Source organism: Podarcis bocagei (assembly GCF_964188305.1).
Source record: "Podarcis bocagei genome assembly, chromosome: 1".
Taxonomy (NCBI): Eukaryota; Metazoa; Chordata; class Lepidosauria; order Squamata; family Lacertidae; genus Podarcis; species Podarcis bocagei.
The window spans coordinates 36732139-36754667 of record NC_138125.1 but is presented as its reverse complement, the minus strand read 5'-3'; the positions used below and the strand labels follow the sequence as shown (position 1 = coordinate 36754667).

The following is a 22529-nucleotide window of genomic DNA, read 5'->3' as shown; positions in this document are numbered from 1 at the left end:
ACGGTCCCCAGATTTACAAATCAGTCCCCATACAAAATCCATTGAAGTTGAAAAGTGTCCCCAGATTCATTGAAAAAAATCTGGAAACCTTACTATAACGTGCTGTGGAAATAAAGGGTAAAGCAATTATTTAATTAATAAGGCAACTGATGAAGTGAAAGACACTTCTGCCTGCCACTCATAATGCACAGTGCTGGGATAAGTGGTAGCATCTCAGCTCCAGGTGGTTTCGGATGATGCCTATTATTTCAATCCATTCAAGTCTGGTTTTAGGCCTGGTTTTAGGTCAGAAGGAGCCTTGGTTGCTCTAGTGGATGACAATTATCATTATCAGTATCATTATCATTATTATTTATACCCCGCCCATCCAGGTGGGTTTCCCTAACCACTCTGAGTGGCTCCTAATTAAAAACAGATCAAAAACAGAATAAAACATCAAATATTAAAAACTTCCCTAAAGAGGGCTGCCTTCAGATGTCTTCTAAAAGTCAGACAGTTGTTTTATTTCCTTGATGATAGGGCGGGCGCCACTACCGAGAAGGCCCTCTGCCTGGTTCCCTGTAACCTCACATCTTGCAGTAAGGGAACCACCAGAAGGCCCTCGGAGGTGGACCTCAGTGTCTGGGCTGAACGATGGGGGTGGAGACACTCCTTCAGTCATTGGATGGTCACAGGGACTGCTACTTTTTTAGTTCTCCTGGACCTCTCAGCAGTTGTCGTATTCTTCTGGATCACTTGTCTGGGCTGAGCATGGAAAGCTTGGTTTTACAATGATTCTGGTATTTCCTGGACAAGTGTTTTCAGACCATGGTGTGGGAAGGGCAGGACATCTCTCATGGCCACTAGCTTATGGGAAACCACAAGAGTTCATGTTCCCCCCACTCCCCGCCATGATTTTTAACATCAACATGGAATCATAAGGAAAAGTCATCTGGAGATTTGGATTGCCTCATCACTGGTATGTTGATAACACCTCACTCTACCCTGCTGAGGGCATCTGGTCCCATTGAGCAGGCAGATTGAACATCAACACACACACAGAGAGAGAGAGAGAGAGACAGTTGGAGGGCTGCAGTGAAGGCAGGAGATGCTTCAACCAGCACCATATGTGGTTGTGGACTAGTTAAATGCTTCTGTTAATGATACAGGCTGCTGAGAACAATGGGAGTGGCGAACCAGTCAACAGTTGCATGTTTGCTTCTAGATGAAGGTCACATCCTGCCAGGTTTCAGGTAAGGGAAAGGGTCACTGAACTCTACACAGTAATAGTCTGCAGTTCCTACTAATAAACTCTTTGACTGGAGGCTCCTTTCTCTAGCCCTCTCATGAAAAAGTAGAAACTGTTTAGTGATCTCCAGTCTCTTATTTCCAGTTGACTCCCAGAATCAGGGAATCTTGATAACATGCCTGGTGAGCTCTCCAACAATATCTTCAAAGCAAGGCAAGGCGTTTATGGTCACTTGCAATCATGCACAAATATTTGAAATAAAATTCACTTTTCTCTGAATCAAGAAGATTCAAGCATTTCAAATTTTGAAATTACATATTATAGCAGTTATGTCAATGTGAGATTGCTTACTGTGCAATGCTATGAGGTTTAAAGATGACAGATTGTTAAGTAGTAACTCTAGTCACTAAGCAAGCCATTTGTCTATATTGTCCTGTCATGTGGTGAGAGGAACATAATTTTATTTTTATTTTTTATTTAACAAGTTTTATAGACTGTTTAATCAGAAAAACCTCATAAAACAATAAAAAGTATCCATAAGAACATACTGTTAGAGTCAAAATTTAAAAACAAGAAGACACAAATTTAAAAATAGATAAAATCAACAGTTGTAAAGCAAATGTACATAATGAAATTACATGTCTTGAGTAGGTAAAGATAAAGGGACCCCTGACCGTTAGGTCCAGTCATGGCTGACTCTGGGGTTGCGGTGCTCATCTTGCTTTACTAGCCGAGGGAGCCGGCATACAGCTTCCGGGTCATGTGGCCAGCATGACTAAGCCACTTCTGGTGAACCAGAGCAGCACACGGAAAGGCCGTTTACCTTTCCGCCGGAGTGGTACCTATTTATTTACTTGCACTTTTTGGCGTGCTTTCGAACTGCTAGGTTGGCAGGAGCAGGGACCAAGCAACAGGAGCTCAGCCCATCGCGGGGATTCAAACCGCCAACCTTCTGATCAGCAAGTCCTGGGCTCTGTGGTTTAACCCACAATGCCACCCAGCTTGTTTAAACAAAAAAGGTTTTTTGCAGATATCAAAAACAGTACAATGAAGGTGCCTACCAAATATTAATTTTATTTTTAAAAAACCTGTGGAGAAAACTGGAATGTTACACCTGGTAGAACAATACATACAATTTGTTTATCAAGTAGTAAGATGGATCTAAATAGTTGTTGTTGTTTTAATCCCTTACCCCAATACTTTCTCCTAAAATCTTCCTGTATCTGCCAGCTAGTTTTGACTTGGGATAGCAGAAGCTTTAAAATAATGGCTATGTTTTAAGAGATTATTGCCAAACCCACATTTTTTATTCCAGGGAGGCATTGTGATAGATGCCAGCATTTCAGTAATGATATAAGCAATCTGTAACCTATTATAATTTCCTTTCAGAATAACTTAATTTTCATATTGTTTTATATGACTGGAATTTTAATAGTGTTTTTAATTTAGGAAAAGAAGTATACTATGCATTACTAATTACACAGGGACAGGGATTAAATAGCAGCACCCGGAACCACATTTTTAAAAGAACAAACATTTTTTAAAGTTCTTAACCCAGCATAAGGAGTGGCACCAAGAAATTAAAAAATGTCATGCTTAGATAATCATAGCTTTATAGACAAAAAACATGTAAAGAGGCATAAATTCTGTGCTTATTATTTGACTTATTTATTATACTGTACTGCTGGAGTCAAGCTGGAATAAATACAGGTGCTACTCATTGGCTAGCAATGCGAGAAATTTAATTGTTTTCAAGTAATTTAAAGATAATGTATTTGTATGTATATTTCAAAGCCCATAATTTGACAGGAGTAGTTATGCCAAAGTCAGTCAGGTTGCATACCAATGAGTCAAGCAGAATTTCCTAAACAATCGAAACGTACTTAAAAGAAATTTGTTTGATGGCACTTGTATTTTTCACATGTAAGTAGAGTGAAAGGGAAAATAAGTTCTTGATTAGAAGTGTGGATATTTTTAATAATAAATGCCACATGCCATTTCCAAACTTGTCAGTGAGATGCCACACTCTTAAAAAGGAATCTTGGCAAGGGAGATGCTCATTGCAGCAATTGGGTGGATAATAGTATAAAAGGTATTGTTTTTAAATGAAGGGAACCAGTGCCCTATTTTGAAAGAACTCATAATCTATTTTAAACTGTCATTCTATGTTTCTGACTTGCAATTAGATGATATTTCCAAAATGTCAGTCTGAGATTTTCCTTCGACCGTCACCCTAATAAAATCTGACGGCAAGTGTATTATATCCAAACTCCCCCCACCCATAATTAGCATCAAAGATCCTCACTAAGGTTAATCAGGAAAGTTGTACAAAGGGTTTCCAGTGAATGGCCATGAAAGCAGCAGTATGCCTTTAAAAACACCCTTGTAATATAGGCAAGATGGATGACAATCAGGAGACAAATGTATGAGCAAAGCTGTTTGGAGAGAATAGTTTTGTAGTGTATGATGTATGTTACGCAAATGAGCTTATTAGGACTCTCATCTATTTTATTATTGGTGCCCAATTTAATAGAGGCATTTAAAAAACAATATTTCTGCCTGACTCCTCGGAAGGAAGAAGATACATTGATATAATTGAAAGCAAATGATTGCATGTTGTGCCATTTAATCATGTCATTTTTCAGTGGCTGTTTTTTGCACTTCACTGCATGCTTATAGAATATTTAGCTTTATATAGATTAGGTTCCACCACCAGAAACTGAGCTCAGCGATTATTTTAGGCAACATTTTCTTTTAAGTTTGGAATCAGTTAAAAAAACAGCCAGATTTGTCAGTGTTTTCTTTAGAAGATTATAAGCCATCATTCACTTCTAGTATGTGGCATTTGGTTGTATTATTATTATGAGAGATAACTTATTGCTAGTTGTTCTTTTCAAGTCTCTAATGGAAAACTTTATTTTTTCATCATTTACAGAGTGCATCTACAATAATTTTTAATACATGGGGCTCACCAAGCCAGCAGGAAGAATTAGAAACATGCTCAAGACTCTTATGGAAAGCTTTCATTAACAGTCAGTTTTATAGATGTAGATGTTATCAAGATAACTGGTCATAAAAGAACATGGAATTAGTATGGAACCTATACATCCCGGTTTTCTAACTGCACTGTCCAATCTCCTAAGAAATCATTTCTAGACTTTATACAGGGACCAATGTATTAGAGACAATGAAACAGCCTTAGGCTCCAGTCTTATACAAATTTACCTCTATATCTGATCTTCTAATGTCCGGGTGAGAATGCAACTTTTTTACTCAGGCGTATCTCTACCTCTCCAGTGTCTGATTCTGAAAAGACTCACAGTAGAAGCTGATGATGGACAGCATTGGTTGGTTGGAACCAGTGCTTTTTTTCTTTTAAAAAAATGTTTAGGGGTACTCTCATTTTCCTATTCATATTGAAATATTGCACCTCAGTGAGGCCAAACTTAGATTCACGAAATGTTTAGGGGTATGTGAACCCCTGTATCCCCCCCCCAGAAAAAATCACTTGTTGGAACCATTTCTGAACCCCTTGCCCACAATCCCCTCAAGCAGCTTTGTTACAGGTCAGGAGGTCCCAGTCTCAGTAAGGTTTTAGCAACATTTTCAGTTCTGAAGTGAGCACAGCTCTGTGCAAGGCAGAAAAATTAGGAAGAATGGGGCAGCCTTGCATGTGTTGATTGGGGAGCTTGGAAGTACAGTGGTGCCCCGCAAGACGAACGCCTCGCAAGACGGAAAACCCGCTAGACGAAAGGGTTTTCCGTTTTGGAGGCGCTTCGCAAAACGAATTTCCCTATGGGCTTGCCTCGCAAGACGACAGCCCATAGGGAAATCTCCGGGACAGCGGGGAATCGCAGCGCGTCTTCCCCACTGTCCTCGGACCTCCTCCCGCCGCGCGGCATCGGAACGAAGCTCCGATGCCGGGCAGGGGGGCCTCCTCCCGCCGCGCGGCATCGGAACGAAGCTCCGATGCCGGGCGGGGGGGAAGCCTCCTCCCCCCCGCGCGGCATCGGAACGAAGCTCCGATGCCGGGCGGGGGGGAACGCCTCCTCCCCCCCCCGCGCGGCATCGGAACGAAGCTCCGATGCCGGGCGGGGGGGGGGACGCCTCCTCCCGCCGCGCGGCATCGGATGGCTTTCCTGAAGACTTGGGGTGGGAGGAGGGTTTTCCTTCCCACCACCAACATTCAGAATGCTGTTCTGAATGTTGGCGGCGGGGAGGAAAAACCCTCCTCCCACGCAAGCCCCGGGAACAGAGGGAAAGCGCTGCGCGCCTTCCCCTCTGTTCCTGTACCTGTCCTGAAGGCTTGCGGTGCGGAGAAAAGCCCTTCTCCGCACCGCCAGCCTGGCAAGCGGTTTCCCTAGGAACGCATTAATTGATTTTCAATGCATTCCTATGGGAAACCGTGCATCGCAAGACGAAAAAACCGCAAGACGAAGAGACTTGCGGAACGAATTAATTTCGTCTTGCGAGGCACCACTGTATCACCAACGTTTTATTGGTTGAAGCAACATTTGATTTGCTAGTATGCAAATTTGTGATGTAAAATGCTGGCAGGGTTTGTGAATGAGGAAGTTGCAGTCGCTTCTAGCTTTGATATTACCTTTGTGTTCCTGGAGAATTTTTAGCAATACACTTCAGGAAAGTAAATACAGGCAGGTTTAAGGAACATTAGAAAATGCATTCCAGCTATAAATTGAATAATAAAGTTTGTGGGTATATTTTGGCATAAATAGTGGTTTTGAAATTTGTCATTCAACTTACTTAAAATTCAGAGATATTAAGGGGAGAGTGTTCCCTCATTCCAGAAATAATGGGATTTTGGCTATTATAAGAGTAAGGCAATTGAAACAGTTATAGAACACATTTTATTAATAAGTAGAACATCTGTATAAAATGTCCACCTGCTGATAAACTGTGCAGTGTTACTTTACAATGAAATGCACTTAATCATTTTAAGACATCTTCTAATGACATCTTATTGGGATTAACATTTTGAACACAAATACTTTTAGGCATTAAAACACCCATTTTAAATGAGATTGCATTGTCTTGTTTACCCTTGTTCATTAATAAGCAATCTGTTAACTGCTAGAACACTCAAATTGTGGAAGTGCAAGCTGATTAGTAAGCAATCCAGCTATATTATGGATATAATCATATTTTTGTTGTTGAAGACTTTCAGTTTAACAATCAACTTCCCCTTTACCCAAAGGCATAAAAAGGTATGTATACATATAGATATTAGACATTAACACCATTGTTTTGCTTTAGGAATTCAGCTTTCCACTGGTTAGGAAACAGAAAACTTTCAGAGGGAGAGCTACTTTTCTTATGCAGAAAATGTATTTAAGTGCAATCTTACTATTATTTTTAAACAATGGCAATATTTAGCTTTTCCTCTTGGAAACAGCAGTGTCAGTTATGAGGTTGCACCTAAAGAAGTCCATGTTTTTCAGTTACCAGCATCTCTAAACAGCTCAGATATTTTTCACAAGGCTTTTCTTATTAACTGTAATTCCCTACCCCCATCCCGCTGCTACCAAATTTTCCCTAAAAGGAAACCTAAAATGCTAGGGTGATAGCTTAGATTTTTCTCATGGGGTTATGTACTTTCATCTGTAGCATCCTGCAGAGAGAAACAGATGTTTTCACGGTGCACAATTTAAATTGCCTAGTAAGCTCCTGAATGTGAAGAAGTCTTCCGTGCTCTAATATGGTAGAAGATACTAGATCCACAGCAACTCAGTGAAGGAAACACAGTGTGTGGGAGCAGGGGAGGGGGGCTAGGCTGAAGAATACATCTTCCTAGACACTTGTGGTGGCATTTTCCCCTTGGTGTCTCTCTTCAAAAAGCACTTAACACACTGTAATGTTGACTGCAGATTTGCTCAGAACAGCACAGAAACAAAGGAAGCCATAGGGCAGACAGATCAGAATAAAGAGAACTAGCTACTCGTCATGGTGGCTTTGTTCTACCTCCATTGTTGGATACCTGTTGCTGGGGGGGGGGGGGTCACAAGTGGGGCAAACACTGCTGAACTAAGGTCCTCCTTATGGGTTTTCTATAAACATCTGGCTGGTCACTGTAAGAACAGGATTGTCAGGTCCCAAAACACAACAAAAACAAAATGCAACTTGCAAGTAAGAAAGAGATCTTTATTCAGGCTCAGCAGCAAGCATAAGGTCCCAAAATCAAGATTCCAAGGTCCATGAGTAGGCCAAGAGTTTCATATTTTAATGGAAGCTACAAAAATGTTCCAACAGTTAGCAGGGAGGACCTCCCACCTCCATCCCTGGTTGCCACACTTCCAGCCCTCCACCTGCTTCTCCACCGTCTTCATCTTGAGCTGCCAAACCATGCCAGATCCTGATGGAGCCAAAGGGCCCATGACACAGATGATGAACTAGATGGCGTTTTGGATTGTTCCAGCAGGGCTCTTCTTGTGTTCTTTTTTTGCAACAGAGGGACACGGGTGTGTGAAAACTGTAAGAAAGAAAGAAAATGTTTCCTTGGTTGAATTACAAGTTGAAATGTCTCTGTTATCCCACATCTTTCCGATGCAATCAACTTCAAAATATTTAAATCTATAACATATGGAACTGTTCAAAAGTTTTGCTGGCCCGTTATACCAAAATTCAGAGAGTTGTGGAAGTGCTGAAATCATACCTTTATTAGAGCCTACAAACACTCAGACCAGGGAAGAGTTGCATGTACCGGTAATTCAAAAGCTGGTACCCTGCCTTGTGAACCTTGGTTGATCCTAATATGGCCCATGTTTTGCCAACCCGTTGTCTTTTATATATGGTAGTGTTTCAATATTCCTATATGTTTGCGGTGTTGATTTTAAAAAGGTGTCTTGGTAAATTCTACTGATAGTTTCTAAATTTCAGTGCTATATGTGTTTCATATGGAGAGGACTTATCAGGGGTGGGGAAGACCATTTGGCCTGGGGCCTCAAGCTCAAAAGGGGGCTCAGATTTTATTTTATTTTTAGACACTTGTATTTTTGGCATTCAATACGTTTGACAACTTGCCTTTTGGAAAGGGGGAAGGGAAGAAGTGCTGGGGCTTCCTCTTGGCTTGCTTTGCTGTCTGCTGGAAAGGTTTTTGTGTGTGTGTGTGTGTGTGTGTGTGTGTGTGGTGGTAGTGGTGGAGGAAGATACATTTGCTGTTGCATTGATTTTGCTGTCTTTTCCTGCTCTGGCATTGGCTGCAGTGTTAACTTCTCTTTGTAGGAAGGCTAAATCTGGGCTGTTGCACATTGTGAGAAAATTGGGAGAGGAGAGGGATTAATAATAATAATAATAATAATAATAATAATAATAATAATAATAATAATAATAATAATAATTTATTTATACCCCGCCCATCTGGCTGAGTTTCCCCAGCCACTCTGGGCAGCTTCCAATCGAATGTTAAAAACAATACAGCATTAAATATTAAAACTTCCCTAAACAGGGCTGCCTTCAGATGTCTTTTAAAGATAAGATAGCTACTTATTTCCTTCACATCTGAAGGGAGGGCGTTCCACAAGGCGGGTGCCACTACCAAGAAGGCCCTATGTCTGGTTCCCTGTAATCTCACTTTTCACAATGAGGGAACTGCCAGAAGGCCCTCGGCGCTGGGTCTCAGTGTCCGGGCTGAACGATGGGGGTGGAGACGCTCCTTCAGGTATACAGGGCCGAGGCCGTTTAGTTCTCATCCTGTTTGTTTGTTTGTTTGTTTGTTTGTTTGTTTGTTTGTTTGTTTGTTTGTTTGTTGAATTAGGGAAGTGCTGGGGCTCTTGACTGCCTACCTGGTTTGTTCATGGAGGGGCTTTTTGGGGGGAGGGGTGATAATAAATAAGCAGTACAAATACAAATGCAAATATGAATTTGAATGCTCATGCGCTGTAGAGCACCTGAATGAAGTTCATGAACTGGTGCTCCATGGACCACAGTTTTGGAACCCCTGCTATAAGGTATGGTGTTGCATAATATTCTTAAAGCAGCAACAACACTGGACTCTGCAAGTGACTGCTGAATTCTTATACTTATACTTATACCTATACTTATACTTATAAAGTGCATTGATACTGACCATTCTTCTGTCCACAGTCCCTCTGCTGCGAAATTAAACAGAGACGCCGAGGCGTGGGCTCAGTGTTGCGTTTGTGCCAGCACCTCCTTAATGACCAGGATACCTGTAACCTGAATGCAGATCACCAGTCAATGCAGCTGATAATTGTAAATCTTGAAAGGAGGTGGGAAGCCATCGTCATGCAAGCTGTCCAGTGGCAAACTAGACTGCAGAAGAAGTTGGCAAAGCATTCCGTAAGTGACACCTGCTTGATGTTCCTTCCCTTCCAATGCATTCACGTGGGGCATTTCCCCCGCACCTTAAAATCCTTCCTTGTTCCTCTTGATATCTTCACTGAAGGTGCAACAGCGAGCCAAATAATTAGGCTTCTGAACCTTTCTCCCCAAACACATAATGATCCTGTCAATGGAACCAACTGATTAATGGGCTATGAACACGTTGCACAAACTCGAGTTCTGTTTTTAAACACATAGATTCTTACCATTTTAAGGCACTGAATGGATTTTGTGGAATTGAAATAAATGGCAGATAAGGGTAGTCAATGGTTTTCTGAATTAGACCAAAACATGTATTGTTATTTGTAATATGATACACTTCAATCATTTGTCTAGATCTCTATAAAGCAGCCCCTGGACTTATTCTGAACATCCCGTTTGTCCAGCACTAGTCTGCATCTATGTGCTTTAGCCCATCAATTCCAACCTTATTGCCAAACAAAGTTAGAGAGCATGGAATAAGTACTATGGAAATAATGGTACCTGAAGAAGTGTGCATGCACACGAAAGCTCATACCAATAACAAAATTAGTTGGTCTCTAAGGAGCTATTGGAAGGAATTTTTTTATTATGGAACTAAGTGTTTTGTATGGGTTCAAAATATTAAAGTTAGAATTGTTCTACATGTAATCTACTTCAGCCTGTCCTGAGACAAGCTATCCAATATTTAAAGCATCCTCAATACATGCTCGTCCAACCTTTCGTTGAAGACCTGTGGAATTCTGACATTGCTTGCAACAGACAGATTGAAAAGTGTCTCGCTTTTTAGCAGCATTCCTAAAGGAGCTCATGACATAAATAGAACACCACAGGGTGTTGGTGCCTTTGCTGGACCCCAGCCCTCTATTAGAGCCAAATCAGGACCTTGCCCTGGTCCTTTCTTTACAGGGTAGTGGTGCAGAGACTGCCCATCTGATCCAGAAGCTTTATTCCTCTTAAAATAGCAGCAGTTGGCAAAAAGCTGTATTGTTTTTCTTGTGTTGTGCTCTCACTTTTTCACCTTCTGGTGCCGACTGTTCTCTTTTGCCTGAAGCAGAGGCAAGCGGCAACTGTGAAAAAGCTCTGCAGGCTGCTGAACACACGTGTAAAAGCGCCACTGCAGCCGGAGCTACTCTCATCTTTGCCATGCGAGCTGCTGCTGCTGGGTTTAGCTGCAGTTCCTCTAAATAAGCTGCTACGTGCTAATTAAAGGCTAGTGCTGCTCTTGCAGCAGGAGTGAAGTAGTCTTGTGGCTCTATTTGGATCGGAATCGATCGGGAGGTGAGGTAGGGGGAGTGTAAAAGCACTGTGTGTTTTCTTGATGTCAGGATGCCAGAGAACTTCACAAGCTCCACACTGCTTTGTTCCCACTTTGCCTGGGGTAACCTAGACTTCTTTGCTGGACTGAATTACATTTCACCTGGTAGGGAATGCAACTGGTGAGAAATGGCAGCCATTAAGAACTCTCCATATAGGTTTTATTTTTCATTTTGGGGAGGCCTCTTGCTACGAACATATGCATTCCATATGAAAACAGGGCTAGTTTCCAAATCTACCATTTTCTTAGATGATAAAAAGAGTTCTTAGAATCAGGATGCTGTAGTTGGAACTGAAATTAGCTAGTCTCTCTTGCATTCTTTTTCTCTCCCTCCCCTGCCGTCTCCCAATTCCAAGCTGGCATGCTACAACATTTCCTTTCATTCAGTTCCTGTGTAGTCATTTCTTGGGCTGATCCCAAGATTGCTTTCTCTGCTTTGCCTATCTCTCTGCACTTGATGGTGTGCCAGTCTTGGCACATGAATGGTATCCCCGGGAAACAAGTATATAGTTTTTTTATTTGAGGTTGTCCACAATATACTGTAATATATGAAAACAAATGGGATGTGTTTACATCTCTGATGGCATCAGACTCGGTGTTGGCAAGAGTCATTGACAGTGCAAATGATGGCCTGGTTGATTAGATGTCTTACGGAAGTTCAGGAGTTGCTTCCATCTTCTGTTCTTTTAATACATCTATCAACATTTTCCTTTGACCATTTTCCTTTTCTTGGTCCCTAATGGCAACCTATTATTAATGCTCGGGGGTTATGTTGAAATTATTTGTAAAGAGCTTGGAGAGATATATTTTTAGTAGCTTTTTAAAAGAACTTTTTGCTGCCTTTTTACAATATCCACAGTTTTCCCCAAAACATAAAGTTTCTCTAGGACTGATAGCAGAAGATTGTTTCTCATAGTGTCAGTGTATGTCAATATGAAATCTGGCAGTGAATTGCTGTGGTTTTTCCTTAAAATTCTAGAGCAATCCCCAATACACTTCCCCCATCCAGTCATGTGTCAAGTCTATTTGCATAAAGTTTATTTCATTTAATTCATTCATTTGATTAAGTGAAAAGGATTTGTGAATAATTCAGACTGAAATGGAATTCCAGGAGTGGTTTAACAATCAATCCTTCTTCCCAGGGAACTCTGGGAACTGTAACTCAGTGAGGGAAATAGGGCTTGCCTAACAGCTATCAGCACCCTAAACAAACTAAAGTTCCCAGAATTCATTGGGGAAAGCCATGGTGGGAAAGCTGTATAATAGTGCTTTAAATGTACGGCATGGATGTGGTTTTGGTGTAATGTTCTCCTAGTAGCAGCTCTACCCAAATTCTGTCCCAGCAGAAGTGTCCAGACCCTTTTCAAAGGCGGCCCTGTTTAGTGCTTGTTATAGTCATCCAGTTTGGATGTAACCATAGTATTCATCCCTAGGAACAGAAGCAGTTGGTTAACCAACCTAAGCTAGTAAAAATACACTCATGGTCACAGCTGCCAACAAAAAGATTGACAGCTCGTCCACAGTTCTGCTTGTCCCATACCTAGGAAGCTCAGGTCCAAGCAGTTTTCCACTTGATCAATGCTTTCTAGACCCAGGTCTGAGTGGTTTCCCCTGGTCCCACTCCTTTCCCAGGAAAAACCTTCTCCTTGTAGAAGCTGCTCATATAAGCAGAATTGCCAGGGCTACAAATGAGGGTTTAGGCAAAACAGCTCTTCCAAAAGACAGGCTGTTGTTCTTTTCAATTCATTATCTGTGATTTCACTGTCCTTGCCTTGAAATCTGTCACATATAAGAGGCCACTGTTCTTTTTTTTTCCCCTACACAACTGAAGAAGCTGTTAGTTGCCACATTTTGAGTTGGTATCATTTAGGTTTGGGATGCCTGCCTGATTGAAGTCTGTTCCTGGCTCTCTGCAATATTTCTGACTTAGATTATTCATGTGGATTTGAGAAATGCTTCCTTTCCATCATGCAAATTTTCCTCTGCTGCCGAACGCTTCTGTAAGTACACTGTACTATGTGTCCAGCTCAATTCCCATGTGCATTGGCTTTGAAAGTATGCTGTACATCCAGCCACATAATTGAAAATAATAAGGCCACAATAAATGGGATGGCCTTAGGGTATAACACCCAAGGGATTCAATTGGTGTCACTCTGCATCAATGTCCATGCATCATGGTAATTGAGGTAACATAACCAATTACCACATTTTAATTAGAGTTGTAAGAACTTGGAAAAATCTACAGTGGTGAGACAGCTCACTTTAAAAAAAAAACAACACCAAGCATTTGCTTTCCAGAAGCCTTTTTCTTGGATGCTTATTCTTAGGAGTCAAAGAGGTTGCTGAAAGTACCATTTGAGAAGAGGTTGGGAAAAAATCCAGATTCTTTTTAATGAATGGAAAGCAAACCTGGAAACAAAAATGTGCTAAAACGCTGCATTCCTGCTAAGCTGATATCCTCATCCACTTCTTCTTTTGTGCTTCCCTGACACTTTTAAGGAAAGAAAACAGTTGTTCATAAAGTTGGCCCTCAATGAAGTGTCCTTGTTCGCTGCCTTTCCCATTGGTGAAATGCCTTAAAAAAAATAATCAATAGCATGATGCTCATTACACATGTTGAAAAATCACCTATAGAAGAATGATGCAGAAGTTATCACATTGTTGTTTTGATACACATCACCACTCAATACTAACAGCACTTGGCATCTGAAATGGCCTAATTGTGAACTAAATAATTATTTTGTGAGGCAAGAACAAATGGCAAAAGAAGTAGCATAAGAATTTACTATAGACCTCATTCTGCAAGCTGGTGTGAAAACCAGGAAAGAAAACACAGTCAGCATCCTGTGGAAATTACTTGCTCCATTTATGTTCCATTAATACCAGATACTTGATATAAGCCTTCCGCGAGCATGTGTGTCCACAGGATTTTTTCAGGGAGGGGCACAGAAAACACTTTAAATATGAGAGAGCGGTTTCTTTCTAACCTCAGAACCCTGTTTTGCCCAAAGTAGAGTTGATCCACAAGAAACTTTTTTCTATTAATTTATATATCATTCTGGATCAGAATGTTTGTCTATAAAATGTTTGAATTCTTTTCATTTACCTTTTTGTGACCTTATTTTAAACCTTTGACTACTGCTACTACTGCAATGACTACTATTCCACATTTTAAGTATATTTTGTTGGCATCTGTCTGTCTTGGGAGACAATGGAAGGGTGCACCTTTGGGGCTAAGTCAAACCATTGGAGAGTTACAGTGCCTGCTATGGCTGTAGAGACCGATATGAGAGAGAGATGTTTTGTTGCAGGTGGGGCAGATGAAGGTGTCCGGTGGTCCTGATGCAGGTGTACCAGTTTCACCAATTATTGTTAATCTTAACTGGATTTAAAATGCTGAATTATCCCATTGGTATACCTGTTACTTTCAGTTTTTATGGAGAAAACAGTACAGGGTGTTACATTTTTAAATAAGCAGGAAGATAAAATTGATTCAATTTATATATCTATATATACACACATATACTAAATTAACAGCACAGTTCTGACCAAGTCTACTCAGAACTAAATCCTATTGAATTCTAATGTATTTACTCCTAGATAAGTGGGGTTAGGATTGCAGCCTAAATAATAATGACATTTCTCTATAATGCTGACAATGATTTATCTATAAATGAGACTTCACTGCATTTATTTAGACTGTAGGAGTCTCTGTTTTTGTAGTCTATTGTTTGTTAATACTGTGAGAGAGTCCGTTAGATAGCAATACCTGCATAAAAGGTCATAGGTTCTAATTTTCAGTTTAACTATTTTGAATTACAGTTTTGAATGTCTCTGATTTTGAATTTTGCTAGAAAAACTGCTACCTTCCCACACACTTGCTTTGCAGTGAGTTCTATTGATCTCAGTTGTATAACTTCAGTTTTGATTTTAATCTGTGCCAAGGGGTATGCTCACAGTATGTTTAAACATAAACAACAAAATTGAGGATACTTTGAAGCTCTTACTTCTGAAAGCAGATACCAGTGTACTAAAACATGAGTAAATGGTTCCTGTATTTTCACTTCCATTGCCTAGCATAGTAGGACATCTTAGCATCTAGCTAAGTTTGCATCAAGTAAACACTTAGAATTATTGTGACATTATAATATGCCAAAACAGTCCAGCATATGTTAGCTATTTTGATATTTATTTTCTTTGCACTTTAGCATTTGTCTATGGAAAAAATACACTTTTGAAAGAGGATGCCTATATAAGAATTGTGTATTGTTGCCTAAGTGTGTGTGTGTGTGTGTGTGTGTGTGTGTGTGTGTGTGTAATTAGATGGATGGACTGACATAAGCATATACACAAACATCTACAGTTTACCTATTTCCCCATATATATTTTAATGTTCCTATGTGTTTCTATATATATTTCACAGTAAAATGTCACTCCCGAGAAAGGTAAATTGATGGTTATGTAGAATTTTTCATTTTCTTTATCTATACAGCATTTGTATCATCACAGGAGTTCTAATCCATATTCAGGTCTCCATATTTGGTGTGCAGTAATATGTAAATTACCTAGCCAGCTGCATTAAGCAGTGTTTGTTTATTCTATTTCTTTTGGCACTGTGTGCACCTGAACCTCTGCCAAAAAAAGGAAAGAAAAAAACCCTGGCTGCTTCAGGGAACACTGTTCTGGAGAAGGGAAGTTTTGAAAGGAAACAGCACATCACAAATGAAACTGCACAGTTTGAAAGCATCAAAATCAAACCAAACTTTCTGTTCCTGGAAATATTGGTGTTTACAATGTAAAAAAATGATGTGTTTGTTATAATATAATGAGGACACTGAATCTCTTTAGAAGGCTCTGTTTGCACTGACTCTGTAAACAAAGATGCTCCACTGAGAGCCTGCTACATTTGGCAGTTGGCTGCAATGAGTGAAAGATGAACATGGGAAGTTTAAGGGAAATAATTTCAACCCGGCATATTCATTTCTCCGAATGTGTGGCATTTGAATGTGTTTGGACTTGGACAGCTGTGGAGCTTAAGTGTTAAAAAAATGGCATTAATGATGCATCGAGCTCTCCCCGCTTATGCTGGCAGAGTCCTCCTTCCAGTCTTCCAGTCTGACACTTCCTCTTTTATCCAGCCAGCTAATTTCCCCTCTTTTGTGAGGAGTAACTGTTTTCACACTACTGCTTACCCAGCAAGCCTCCTCATTGTTTCATGCTTAATTATCTTGAGCTTCACCTTCTCAAGTGAAGAGAAAGAGGCTTGGGCCTCCCCATGACTCTAATGAAAGCTCAGTTTTATAGATGCACTGTGTGAATAAATGCAGTGTCTGATCTAGCAACATAATAAATGAGTTCCTAAAGTTTATGGAGTCATCGCTTATGCAGTCAGTTTACTCAGCAATGTTGAAAGATGCCGAAATTTTGCAGTTCAAAATTATTAGTCGTAGTACTGTTATTATTACTATTAGGGGGGGGGGGGAATGCTGTAATTCATCATGGAACTAGGAGCCATGAACATATCCCCAGAATGCTACAGATTGTACAAAAATACATCGCATTTAGTGCACACACAGACCTGATACACTTAGATAGTGGGAAATTGTATCAGTGCCATTAATACTCATATTTGTCTCCCCTGTTGCTATTAGCTGTTAGTGCCTCATTTGCTATGGACATATTGCACCTCATAGGCTGTGTGTGTGTGTGTGTGTGTGTGTGTGTGTGTGTGTGTTTCGCTACAATTATAGCATTGGGGGTTGTAGTACTAGAACTGCTGTGCAATTTCGGTCATTTCTATGACCAAGATCACTTGCTTGCAAGCAGAGGGATGGATTCAAGCCCAGGCTCTTGTTGCTCGTCAGTTTTCTTTCATAAGTAGTGTTAGTTCCTGGCCCCTATTTTTTGCAGTTCCACACTTAGAGCAAACTTAGAGCAATTGCAGGATGGAAGGCAACCTTAAAAATATATATATACAAGCAGTTTCTATAAGCAATACGTCAAGCACCTGAAACAAGCAATATGGCTCTGCCTCCAGGCTTACAAGGTAATTAAGATAACATGGAAAAAGAAAGAACTATGATAACTGGCCTCAGAATACTATCTTAGTCATACAACTGACCCTCTTTTGTTCCACCAAGGAGATTGGGGTACATAAGCAGGCTCCTTTGTAGATTTTTATTTTTTATTTTTTCCAAAACAAACTTCTATCCTGCCCTTTGTCGCAATACCCAGGGTGGGTGCAACAAATAAATACATAAAACTGCTGACCCTTTTACCCCATGTGGCAAGCAGTGTCTCTGGAGCTTCTCAGGGATGAACCTTCCAGACTACCCAGGTTGGCCATTGGCTCTTGCATAAGAGGACTTCCTGCCTCAGCGGAACTTTGCTTGAACAAGGCCTGTGTGTATCGCTGGTTGGTGCTGACTCTTGACTTGTTCTCGAATCTGCTTTCAAGTTTTCCCTCTGACCTGGATTGCTTCTTGGTTGTGATTCTTGGTCCACCCCACCCCCCCCCCCCATTCTGCCTTCTGGTTTGCCCTCTACTTTGGATTGCTCTTTAGTCCATACTTTAGCTTCTTCATCGCTTCAGACTGCTGTCTATGGAACAGCTCTCGCCTGAGTGAATGATACTGCCCACAGAGACAGGGGACGGTCTTTTGCTGATCCCCTGCTGCAGTTCTCAGCCCCAAATTCTGCCTGTGAGTTGAGGAGCTAGAGAGGAAGGATGAATTGGCAAAAGTCATCTTCCTTCCAACAGTAACAGCCTATTCACAGAAAGCAAAGTCTGAATCCATCCCCGTGTGAGGATATTTACGTGTTGCATTGCTGTTGATAGGATAAACAAAATTTAAAAATTTTAAAAATCCTTCCAGTAGCACCTTAGAGACCAACTAAGTTTGTTATTGGTATGAGCTTTCGTGTGCATGCACACTTCTTCAGATATAAGTTCATACCAATAACAAACTTAGTTGGTCTCTAAGGTGCTACTGGAAGGATTTTTATTATTATTATTTTGTTTCGACTACGACAGACCAACACGGCTACCTACCTGTTGATAGGATACACATTTGAATACGATATACCCCCTTCACATTCTTGAACAACTGGTCATTCATAAATGTGTTTTTAAGGCACATCTAGCTATCTTGTTTGGTGGTGGTTGTTTTTTGTTGTTGCATTTTCTTCCTGTGAATATCCTTTATTGTACTTGTTTAGAAGGGGGAATGAATATATTGCACCTGAAGCAATGTTGAGACCAAAATGACATTGAAGCTTGAACACACAAACGCATACATACCTGTCATGTAACCCCTTGACAGATGAAAAGCAAACTATAGAGCAACAAAAGCAACTTCCAATAAAATGTGCTGTGTTTCCAGATGTTATCAACACAAATAAATCCCCTCTTCCTATGCGATTTGACACGTAAACCAGTGATTGTCACTTAAATTGATTTAAAATGTGATAGACCAGAAAGTACCGTAACCACTGTTTTCCAAAGTCCTTCCTTTTTTGAAGTCAGAGTGTTAACAGTGCTTAAGACCCAGTACTTACTTAAATGGGTACGCCCCACGCAATTTGTGGAAATTGTGAAATTTTCTTTGAATTGTTTAAGTGACCAAAATTTTAAACAGGACACCCATGTGTGGTGTTTTTTTCTGCAGTAGGTAATTTTGAAAGTTCCTTCCCTTGAACATTTGCAAGGGGCTTTAAAGGCTAACCAAATGAGTCTCTGACATGGGCTAGGATCCAAAAAGGGTAGTAGATGGATAAATTGATTTTGTCATAGCGCCAATTAATTCCCAGTTCAGACCTTTATGCTTGGAGCCCTGGAATGAATCATTCTGGTGACAAACTGTATCTTGCAAGAAATTACTAGTTGGAATCAGAGAAGCATGAGCAGAGTTCTTTTCATGCAAAAAGGGTTTTCTACCCATACCTTTCCTGTACAGCTCCATGTGCCCCTGAAAAATCAGTTTACAGCAGTATCAAACAAATTCTGCAATCAAACAGGAAGCTCCCTATTCTTCCATTTTAGCCAAATGTGGGTTGCTGTGTTTTAGTCAATGGGGGTTACAATCAGTGGTGTAGCTAGCTGCTTGGGTGCCCAGTGCGGCACGTGCGTCCTGCAGCTGGGGGTGGGGTGAGCTGGAGAGCAGCTGAGAAAGAAGCGGTGAGCAGACACAAGCCCCACACTGCGGAGCCTGCAGGCTCCCAGACCACCACACCAGTGTAGTGTAGTGGTTAAGAGTGGTAGACTCGTAATCTTGTGAACCAGATTTGCTTCCCCGCTCCTCCACATGCAGCTGCTGGGTGACCTTGGGCTAGTCACACTTCTCTGAAGTCTCTCAGCCCCACTCACCTCACAGAGTGTTTGTTGTGGGGGAGGAAGGGAAAGGAGAATGTTAGCCGCTTTGAGACTCCTTAGGGTAGTGATAAAGCAGGATATCAAATCCCAACTCCTCCTCCTCCACATCACTCCCAGGAGAGACACATGGCTTGGGCACGCTGCAGGCCCCGCAGTAAGTGCTGGCCCCCGCAGTGTAGAACCCAGTGCCAGCCGCATTTCATTACGTTTGTTGACTGAACTAAAAAGTTTCATGAGCCCAATTTTTTTATTATTATTATTTAAAACTCATATTTTTGTCATTTTGTCACACACACCCCCTCAGTGATGACACCCTGGGCAGATCATACACCCCGCACCCTCTTCCTTAAGGTTACCAGATTTTTTTCAATGAATCCAGGGACTTCCTATCAACTTCCTATTAAATAGATGGATTTTGTCAGGGGACTGATTTGTAAATCTGGGGACTGTCCCCGGGGAACGGGGACGTCTGATAACCTTACCCTTCCTCCAGCACTGGTTACAATACTATAAATGGTGTTTTAATGTCCCAGGTTTTCTCTTGATTCATGTGAAAGAAATATAAGTTGAAAATTAAGCTGCCTTTGCTTTTTCAACTGTGGATATTGGGGGTGTTGAGGAGTGGGGGACGGACAATCAATGGAACAGGGAACCCAGCTAATGGCCCATCAAATTCTTTCCAAATAGACAAGGAAATGGGATTTTCAATTCCTTGAGTTTGCATATTGAACATCACAGCATTTCCAGTTGCTGCTCAAATGCCCTTTTATCTTTGTGTTTCTTATTATAAGATGTGCCTCAATGCAGTGGATGAAGGATCACTATTAGTTGCACAAAATCAGATCCTTTACTGAGACCACATGGGTTGTGGACACCCTGCTGTGGTTGATGGTGCTATCCAACTATGTTTACAGACATCTGACCCTAGCATTCTTAATTGACCTTTCACAAGGATGTGGGTATAGTTTGGTGGTGGAACACATACTTAGGATGAAGGAAGCCCAAAGCTTAATCCTTGGACTAGGAAAGACTCCTGTCTGAAACCCAGCTAGTATAGTACAGACAACACTGACCCTAGACAGACCACTGTCCTGTCTTAAAGCTCAATACAAGGTTGGAGCCATGCTTTGTCAAGAGCTCAAAAGGCTAATTATTTTCAATAAGAAAATTGATTTAGGGGGGAAATGGAGCACATATACCTTGTCGTATCTCACAGCATAAAAATGACTCCTCTACTTCCCTTTAAAGCTAGAGTGATTTCCATCACATTTTCTACCAACAGATGCTAGGAAGGGCTATGAACAAGCGAAGAAACTAATATAAGGACTGAATTATAGTTGTGGGTACCTGCAATCATTAAATTTATATATATATATATATATATATATATATATATATATATATATAGTGTGTCTGACTCTAGGATCTTTATTTTCTTTAAAGAAAAGTAAACACAACATTGCTAATTAGCTTCTGCTTTAACTTTAATTACAGTAAGTATATGAATCTAATTGCTCTTGCCTCTAGAGAGCCATAGTAAAGCGCTGTATTTATACACATTTGTGGACCCAAAAATGTTGCAGCGTGAATGTCCTTTTACAGTTGTTGCTGCTTATTAATGATGAGGTGTAGGTGTTGTGCAAAGAGGATAGCTCTCTGTTTGGCTGCAACACAAGGAGACCCATTTAGAACAAAAACATGAGGGCTGCAGAGGTGAAACGGGCACTGTAAACATGATTACTTCCCTCAGAAGAAGTAACTGGCAAGCTGGCATTTTTCAAATACAAAATCATTTTTGTTTTTCATTGTGGTTCATACATTCTTAGAAGTGGGGGATGGCTTCTTTCATTCATTTTGCTTCATTTCCACAATGGTTTATCCAGTCGTTCAGAGCTGACAACTAGTGTAAGCGAAAGAAAAGGTAGTTGCTCCAACCACCAAAACTCTTTGTTAATTGTCCTGTAAAAGCATATGAGGTGCTTATGCTACAGGTCTGTTCTGTCAAGACATAAAAGCATCTTTATTGGAATATTACATGAAGAGGGAGTTTTTACCTATTCCTTCTCCCACCTGCAACCTGCCACACCATTCTGGAAGCCCCTGCTTTGCTCAACACTATGGAGAAAATTTTCAGCTGGCTGCAGAAGGAGGAAAACCTTTCTTTCAGCAGATCCTGGGATCTACAACCCAGTGGGTGGTGTTCAACTAATTTTTACTCAGGGTAGAGCTACTGAAATTAATTAATTTCCCATGTGAAACTCTAAGCAGTTAAGTGACAAAAAGTAAGTTTTGAAATAAGTGATCCCACAATTAAAATAAATGAGTTGAGGTTATGTCATTGTTTCTGTTCTGCTGTGGAATCTGCATGATGTACAGAATAAATGAAGCAGGCAAAAGCTGATTTACAGCAGCAATGTTATCTTCCTTGCCAGAAAGTGACAAGCATTTTATATTTAAGAAGCGGGTGGGTTCTGCAGGTTCACAAAATTATGGAGTCTGTAGCTAGTTTTCTGTCCCTTCAAATCTTAAAGAAGACATTAGTTACTCTTGGTATGCACTTTGAAATATGGAGAAAACTTCAGTGATGTCTCTGTATGCATGGAAGTTTTATGTAGAAGGTTTAACAACTTAGAGCCCTTTGGAGCTTTGCTTCACTAAACAATAGAATTCCAGTATCCCAGAATTAGAAGACATCTCATGTGTCATGCAGTCCCAACTACTGCAAAGTGTCCAGTTAAAAGGTCAGATAGGGAAATTGGATAGCAGCAACTTCCCATCTTTTCTATTGCATTGCACCACATCCTTTGAAAAGCCCCCCCCCCCCAGGCCAGGAATGCCTATCTTCTTTTCTTTCACAGTTGAATATACATCTAAAAAAAAGAGGGGAAGGCTTCATCAGGTTAGCTTTAAATGTTGTATACATAAAACCGACAATTTCATAGGAAGGCAACAATTTTCCCCCTACCGTCTTGCTTCATTATTCAGCAGTTTCCCAGAGCAATGTCAGCACAGGCAATATATGAAATTAATGTAGTATTTGATTAGACGACTGATGGATTGCTTTTACAACTAAAGTCTTTCACATTCATTAGTCATACTAACCAGTCATTAATACTGCTTTTATCAGCAAGCAAACAAATGGAAATTCAAATAAAAATTCAGCAGAGTTGGGTATACTCTATACAAAGGAGCTGTTATAAGAACTTGTATAACAGATGAACATTAACTCCCAGGTTGGGTGTCCCCAGGAATCTCATCCACGCTAAGGTCCCTTG

General features: G+C 40.7%; 1 protein-coding gene and 1 long non-coding RNA gene across 4 annotated transcripts in view; one reads left to right on the top strand and one right to left on the bottom strand.

Annotated features, from left to right (window-relative positions):
- The window catches only part of AKAP6 (A-kinase anchoring protein 6), a 246800-nt gene that overhangs the window by 212649 nt on the left and 11622 nt on the right, over positions 1-22529 (top strand). For all 3 annotated transcript variants that reach the window (XM_081207494.1, XM_081207493.1, XM_081207492.1), the window contains exon 12: positions 9329-9544. In XM_081207494.1, the coding sequence (XP_081063620.1) occupies positions 9329-9544 (216 nt within the window). The remainder of the gene's footprint in view (positions 1-9328; positions 9545-22529) is intronic.
- Positions 7367-22529, bottom strand: part of LOC308596437 — a 65833-nt gene continuing 50670 nt past the window's right edge. The window contains exon 2 of the long non-coding RNA XR_014012531.1: positions 7367-7715. This is a non-coding gene — a long non-coding RNA (uncharacterized lncRNA). The remainder of the gene's footprint in view (positions 7716-22529) is intronic.